An 8,222-nucleotide genomic window follows, 5' to 3' on the forward strand; every position below is an offset into this window, starting at 1 on the left:
TGTAAGCCGCTCTCTGAGAGCCTTTAGGGCTCAAGGGCTGGGTATAAATACCGTAAATAAATAAATAAATAAACAAACAAACAAACAGTATTCAGGAAGGTATGTGCTGCTGTACCCTGGTAGATTGGACACATAGCTATACACAGCATGAGGGATTAGAAACAGTGCATTTCTCCCAGATACAAGAATTTAAGGAGAGGGAATATTATTCCTCCACAATAGAAATGCAGTGTGAGGGCACAAGAGAGACTGTGTGCAAGAAAAAGAAAAGAAAAGAAAGACTGGAAAAGGTGCATTTAGTGTGCAACTAATTGCAGAGAACAGCTTAAATTGACTCTACACCTATTCCTTTCCATCAGACCAGAGATAAGCATATACAGTTGAGGGTACTAAGTGGTGGCCATGATCTGATTCTAGCTCAAGTTAGCCACAACTGATGCAAGCCTAGTGTTTTCAAAAGTACTTACAGTGCAATCCTATCTCCATAAAGTAAACCTTTCAGAAGTAAACACTGACATGTTAAATGGGTTTTTCCCTAGTGGTCAAGATCACAGTCTTAATCATTGTCATTTTATAACATTTTATATAATCATAAATTATAACTGTAAATTTAATCTTATATTTTATGTTGTGAATTTTGTTGATTTTAAATAATTTTCTTAAATTTAATTTATTGCCATAGCTTTGAAGGGCAATGGCTTAAATATCCTAAAGCCATCAGATCCTGTCTGATCTTGGAAGCTAAGCAGGATCAGCCATGGTTAGCACTTGGATGGGAGACAGCCAACAAATACCAGGCGCTTTGGGCTATATTTCATAGGAGGTAACTGGCAAAACCACCTCTGAGTATTCCTTACCTAAAAACACTATGAAATTCATAGGTTCACCATAAGTCAACAGTTGACTTGAAAGCACCTTTGTTGTTGTTGTTGTGTTAAGTGTATATACCTTGCATCCTGACTGCCTAGTTTCAAGGTCAGATTTTAGGACAGCATAGAATTATTTAGAGACAATTTAAAATCAAGAAGCCTATGTTAACAACATAGTTTTCATACCCTCCAACATTTCACAGATGAAAACAGACATGTGTAGCCAAGCAACATGTGTGTGTAGCTCAGATGGCAAAAGTAATTAAGAGCCTGGGCCTAATGGGAAGCACAAGCTTTTACCATCTCCTCCTCTCCCCTATCCCACCAAATTAATTAAGTTCAAACCATTTTTGAATTAAATTTCCAGCAATTAAAGCAAGCTGAGGACTAAAGGGGGGAAGCAATGGGAAGAGAGTAAGAGAGTGAGGCCCTGTTCACACACCGGCCATTAAGGCCGGCATGGGGGCAGAGTTGGGGCATAGCGTACTTATGACACATGCCCAATTCGGCTCCCTAGGGCACCCTGACACTGCGTGCTACTCCACAAGGTACGCGGTGTCATGGTGCTTCTCTGGCGCTGTGTCCATATGACACAGTGCTGAAGGGGTGCCATATAGCTGCAGCAACACAGCTATGGTGCCTTTTCGAGGGTGGAAAAAGGAACTGCTTTTTGCGGCTCCTTTTTGTGCCCTTGAAAAGCCAGATTGGGGCTGTGGCGGGAGGTTACTGCAGCCCGGTCCAGCTAGGAAAAGGACTGCATGTACAGCCCCAGAGAGAAACCAGGACATTTGAAAAACAACTGAAAAGGTGGGATGACAGAGGATTCATTGAGACTGTCCCTACTAAATGAGGACAGCTGGAGGGTATGAATTTCTGTTTATAACTTGGGTCTACCTAGCATACATCATTCCTCATTTTGAGTCACCCAGGTTTTTTTAATGGTAGATTGTTGTTTTAAAGATCACAATTCAGAACTTAGGAAGGTAACTTTTTTGAACCACAGACCCTGACTAGCAGTTGACTAACAGATTCTGAGAGCTGTCATCCAAAAAAGTAACTCTTCCAAGCTTTGGTTTGCATGCTATCAGGATGATCCTTAAACTCCAGGTTGAAACCCTACGCAAGGGAAGAAGAGTAATTCGGGAACATGCCTCCACCCACATTTGAAATCATAGTAGATTGTGATGACAGATTCAGCTCCCCATGGCATATCGCGATCACAGCGCAGCACCCCAGCTTTCTCATCACAGCGCACATAACGCTTCCTGTTGGGGTTGTACATTGCAACGTTGGGATGCACAGCAAGGTGTAAGGTCCATTTTTCCGTTTCTGTGGCAGCCTGGGCAAAGCAGGTGACATTCTCCTCCGCCCCACCCAGGTACCGCTTGGATTGCTCATTCTGGAAAGAGACCTGCCAGGAAGGAGGGAGAAATAAGAACCTCATCACTTGAGACAGGAAGAGTAAGACAATTCTTGTTGACAATAAAGAAGGTGCCAGAACAGCTCAGGTAAATTTGTAAGCTTTACTTTTGGGTCTACGACTCCCAGAATAATGCAGTCATTGGGGGGATTCTGGAAGCTGTAGTCTGAAAAGTAACTATTAAAGCTATTTGCCTTTGATTATGGAGTTGCTGTGTTCATACTGTACCCATGATGTCCCATTCACCCAATTGTTTCTAGGTCTAACAAGAGAAGAGAGGTTAAGTTACAGTCATTCTCAGCCTTTGGCTTCCCAAATGTTTTTAGATGTCAGTTCCGATAATTTCTGAACACTGGTCATGCTGATTAAGGTTTCTGAGAGCTCACGTCCAAAGGCTGAGAAGTACTTGGCTAGGACATTATCCTAGATCACATCTCCAGGCAGCTCTACCATTGACTTTGGATAAACTATTCCAACACGTCTTTCCCTGTCAGCATCTAGATTAAACATCACTCTTGTGATGAATAAAGACAAATATTGGTTTGGTTCACATGGCCGATTTCACTTGGAGAATTCAGAAGGGTCCTGAGAGGAAAATGTAATTCCCAATTCTAGGACAGATGGCATTCTCATAGTTGTCAGAACCAGACTGAGACATTTCACTGCCTGAAGGTGGGACAACAAATGGTGTTCCTTTTCTCTAAGTCAAGAGGTGTAGTACCCAAGGTCAGACAAGTTATTGTGGCATCTGTGGCACAAACCTTCAAGTTCATCTTCCTGACAGTATAAATATATCAATAATAATTCAAATAATCAACACTTTGGTTTTGCCTAATGGTAGCTCTGGCTCCAACAAGTAATTACAAATTTCAGCAGTGCAGGGAACAGTCACCTGGAGTTGCCCTTCAAATCCATATACTAAAATGCTGGGAAAACATCCTCCTCACCCTTATCCCCCCCAAACTGGTATTTCTCCTCTTGCATCTGCTTCTTCTGCTTTTTATACAGAGGATAATGGCAACAAATACACTTGCAGCCATAACATTCAGAGCTTATTAACCCATTTATTGTATGCCCTCTGCCCTCTCCAACCCCACATCCAGCCTTTCTGAGCAGAATCCCAGCCTGATAATGGAGATTAACAGGTTATGCATGGATCTGAATGATTGCACCTTGCCATCTGGATACTGATGCAGCAGGAAGAAAGTCTGAGGTCCTGGCTTATCCTGGTCACAGGTGACTTTGCCGTTTGGGTCGGCAGCCAAGTAGCGCTTCAGGGCACTGATCAGGTGAAGTTTCTGGCCAGCCCCTTCTCCGGGGCCAGCTGCCCCAGCTCCATGTGGGCTCACAAACTGAAGTACCCACACCTGACGAGGCTTCAGTTGCTTGCCAGTAGCTGCCACCTGGAAACGGAAGGGTTCAGCAGTCAGGTATCTGTTGGCTGCATTGACCAGGCCAAATTCAAGGGAGACTGTCATGGTGGGAATAACCAAGGCTGTAATGGCACCACTTCTGCAGATTAGCTAGCTGGGACCATTTGAGAGTCATCATGGGCCTTGAGGTCACAATGGGTGCCTAGCAACCAGACAAACTCACCATCAAGCCCCACCTACATAGATTCATCATCTAGGCTAAATTCCAAAAGGGTTAGATTCACTCAGATTGCACATTCTCTCAGTGACACGCAAGCAATGCCCTTTTGTGACAAAGCAGAAGTGCAGATTCAAAGACGAGCCATGATAGGAGTTTATCACACTGGAGGCTAAGTGCCCAAATCTTGTGCAGAAACGGCATTTAAATCCCAGAAAAATCCCACAAAAGTGGGATCGTTTTCAAACACATCAGGGGCGTTGAGCATTAATCCAACATTAACCCACAAAGAAAGTGGTCAAAATTGGCCACTTTTTACTTTTGGGAAAGTCTTGAAAGTAAAAAGTAGCTGATTTTGTCCACTTTCTGTGCGGGTTAATGTTGGATTAATGCTCAGTGCTCCCAACGCTGTCTGAAAACGATTCAGCTTTTCTGGGATTTTTCCATTTCCTATGTGGGATGCCCCCCAACACCTTCTGAAAAAGATCCGGCTTTTGCAGGATTTTCCCGATTTAAATCCTGTTCCTGCATGGGATAAACTCTGTGTGATAAACTCCTTAGTCTGGAAAATCTGTATGCCAAGGGATCTTGCAGCACCTTTGAGAATGACTGAAAGAAAGAAACTGAGAGCTTGAGCTTTCCTAGATTTGAGAGCCTACTACTTCCTCAGATGCATGTTTGGAGTGGGGAACCCAGAGACTGACCTATATAAGCCAAGGGTGTGGGAGAATGTCTGCATCCCATAGTTGCTGTCTTTTACTTGAAAGAGCACTTAAGACCTCAGAAGTATTTCTAAATAGTTTTGTTCTTAAATGTAGAATCAGTACATGGCTAGAAACAAAAGACTACTCCAGTAAAATGTAGCTCAGCTGCACATCATGCATCAAAGGGATTTTGCAGCACCCTTGAGACTAGAGAAGCTGTTAGCATGAGCTTTAGTAGGCTTCAGTCTACTTTCTCAGATGTATGTTAGCCGTGCAGACTCTAGACACCATAATCTAACATTCTCATGCAGAAACAGCTTATATAGGTCTGTATCTGGATTTTCCACTCCAAACATGCATCTGATGAAGGAGGCTCAAGTCTAGGAAAACTCATGCTGCCAGCTTCTTTCTTTCAGTTAATCTCAAAAGGTGTTTCAAGGTCTCTTTGCACAGAGCTGCAAATGGGATACCCAGGGCCCAAGGAAGCATCTAGTACCAGGGTGATAGATGTTCTAACTGCAAAGGAGGACAAGGCACTGCAAAATGTAGGACATTCAATAAAAATGGAGGACATAAAAATGAAAGACAAAAAACAATCATAGAAATATAAATCCATGCTTCTTAGTCATGCTCAGAATGGAGGGCATTTGGGAATTCCTCCTGGACAGAAGGTTGGAATGGAGGACATGTCTTGAAAAGGGAGGGCATCTGGTCACCCTGATCTATGTGCTAACATTGTAGACCTGTTTCTTCAACCCTGAGGAACCACCCCTCTTTCTTCACTAACTCTTCTAACACTCCATAACAGTGGAATATTTTACTCTTACCCAAGCACAAAGACAACATCTAGCAACAGTGACACAATATGCTTGTAAAGGAAATCTCTCCCATCAGAGAAGGAAAGGGATTGCTTTGTTGCATTATATTGACTGATGCTGAGTGAGCATCATGGCTTGTTCCGTACTCATATGACAAAGCAGACATGAGTCCAAGATACAGAACATTATAGGCATCCCATAGCTCTGCCTCCTTACTGCATACATTTAAGATCTCCCTTCACAGATGTACATGGAAAAAATGGAAGGATTCTGCCTTTTTGCACCTTGATAAACAGGAGTTCAAGTGATCTTGGGAATATTCCTCCCCCGCCTTGTGGCTACCTGGTAAGGCAGGAGAGCATTAATATTTTGGCCCGGAGAGGGCTGCACATGATTTTAGCTTGAAGGTGGTACATGCAACTTCCAGTAATCTGCTTTCATCACCAGGAGTGGTATTTTCCTCTCCCATCCTCAAGGGATTAAATATTTATTCTATATGAAATTAGCAAAAGGATTGGCAGTGTGGTCAAAGCACTCGTGTGAAACTGGAATCAAAGTTTCAGGGACTGCAAATAGCCTCTGGAGTATATGCCTAGGCACTGACTTTAGAGACCATGGTCTATATCCTGATTCAGTCATGGAAACCCAATGGGTGACCTTGGGGAAGTCACACTCTTTCACCGTCAGAAATTAGCAATGGCAAACCCCTTCTGAAGAAGCTTGCCAAGAAAAACCCATGATAGATTTGCTATACTGTATATTGGAAACGAGTTGAGAGCGTACAACAACTGAGGGGTAACCACTTTGCCCTCCAGATGTTTTGGGGTACAGCTCCAAATTTAAGCACTAGAAGGTATGGTCAATGGTCAGGGATTATGGAGGTTGTAATGCAAAACATTTTGTGGGCACCTGATTGCTGTGCAGAAACGGGGTCAGTGGAGGCAAACATGATCACAATAAAAAACCATTAAGACAGGTAGCTCTTTGCAGGCCTTTTCATTTTTTTCTCTTGGGGACATTTCACTAACCAGTGAAGTGGAGGATGATGACAAGTGGAGAATGATAACTGATCAGGCAGATTGATCTCAGGACTCCAAACATGAGAGAGGAATGCAGTGTAGCTGAACTGGTAACACTTTCAAAACAAAAATTAAAGTATCATAACTGTATTACACTGTATCATATAATCATTACATTATTTCCCCAGCATTATAAAGATGAATTAATACTACAAGAGCAATTTTTGTTGGTTGACACAAATGTTTTCAAATAGCAAGCTATAATTAAGATGGGCATGAGAAATTAATTAAATCTGAAAATAAACATGAGAAAATTACCCGTCTCCAGATGCTGCACACCTTCTTATAGATTTGCTTCTTTAGTTTACATTTCTTGCTCCCTTTGCTTTTGACATTTTTCTGTATTAAAAATATTCTAGTTCCTTTCAATTCCTCGGCTTTTCTGAGAGTTGCATCCATTTTCATTAGAGCTACACTTTCCCCTTCTCTACTTAACCTAACACACATTTTATGAAAACTGTAATTTCTTTTCCTTCATTGATTTCCAGGACATTAGCTATTCTTAGTTGTTACACCTTCAAACTGACTTCAAATTAATGGCAACCAATTCTGGGGTTTTTTGGCAAGATTTATTAAGAAGTTTGCCATTGTCCTCCACATAGGCTGAGAAAGTGTGACTTCACCAAAGTCACAATGGATGAACAGAGATTTGCCACTGAAATGACTACACCAGATTGGCTCCTGGCAAGCTGCAGTATTTGGGACTGATTTCTAAAGCACATCTATTTCTTCCCCTTTGACAAGGAGGAAATGAAGGGAGTATGACCTTGTCCATGTACTCTAAAAGAATCTGGTCTTTTAAGAGAAAAGTTTCCTTACTTCTGCTTGAAATGAACATCAGATAGCTGAGATCATAGTCAGAGTTGGAAGAGACCACAAGGGCCATCCAGTCCAACCCCCTGCCACCCAGGAACTCACAATCAAAGCACCTCACCCAACAGATGACCATCCAGCCTATGTTACACGATCTCCAAAGAGGAAAACTCCACTCCGAGGGAGTATGTTCCACTGTCGAACAGCTCTTACTGTCAGGAAGTTCCTAATGTTGAGGTGGAATCTCTTTTCCAACTCTGATTTTATTATCTCAGCTTGCACCCATTGTTCCGGGTCCTGTTCTCTGGAGCCGCAGAAAACAAGCTTGCTCCATCCTCAATGTGACATCCCTTCAGTTACAGTATTTAAACAGGGCTATCATATCACCTCTTAACTTTCTCTTCCCCATGCTAAACATCCCCAGCTCCCTAAGTTGTTCTTCATAGGGCATGGTTTCCAAACCCTTCACCATTTTGGCTGCCCTTCTTTGGACATGCTCCAACTTCCGAACATCCTTTTTGAACTGTGATGCCCAGAACTGGACACAATATTCTAGGTGAGGCCTGACAAAAGCAGAATAGAGTGGCACTATTACTTCCCTTGATCTAGACTTACCTTGAGCCTCAGGATGTTACAAGAATTACTACTGAGTTCCAGCCACCTCCCAGTTTTGTAATAATTTCCCATAATAATTGCAATGATTCCCAGTGATCTTAAGTGAAAGTCATAAAGGAACTTCAAATCCTTCTCCTCAAAATACACATTAACCTACAGTGGTTAGGGCTGTCTTTCTACATTTATTTTTTTAGTTCCACACAAAAGCAATCTTCTTGGGGATGCAACTTATGTCCAGACACGTAAGTTCAGAGGAACAAAGTTCACAGACAGCCTGAAGTGTGACTTGTTAAATATAATAATGAGATAAAAAA

The 8,222-nt window shown here is 42.3% G+C and overlaps 1 protein-coding gene across 2 annotated transcripts in view; it reads right to left on the bottom strand.

The window, feature by feature from the left end:
* Nucleotides 1-3,823, bottom strand: part of LOC121919606 (fascin-like) — a 16,032-nt gene extending 12,209 nt beyond the window's left edge. For both annotated transcript variants that reach the window (XM_042446404.1, XM_042446403.1), the window contains exons 1-2: nt 3,462-3,823; nt 2,031-2,280 (exon numbers count right to left, since the gene is read on the bottom strand). In XM_042446404.1, coding sequence (XP_042302338.1) covers nt 2,031-2,280; nt 3,462-3,767 — 556 coding nt within the window. In that variant the 5' untranslated portion in view covers nt 3,768-3,823. The remainder of the gene's footprint in view (nt 1-2,030; nt 2,281-3,461) is intronic.
* Nucleotides 3,824-8,222: the final 4,399 nt, after the last annotated feature.

The sequence above is a fragment of the Sceloporus undulatus genome, chromosome 1 (assembly GCF_019175285.1).
Source record: "Sceloporus undulatus isolate JIND9_A2432 ecotype Alabama chromosome 1, SceUnd_v1.1, whole genome shotgun sequence".
Lineage (NCBI taxonomy): Eukaryota > Metazoa > Chordata > Lepidosauria > Squamata > Phrynosomatidae > Sceloporus > Sceloporus undulatus.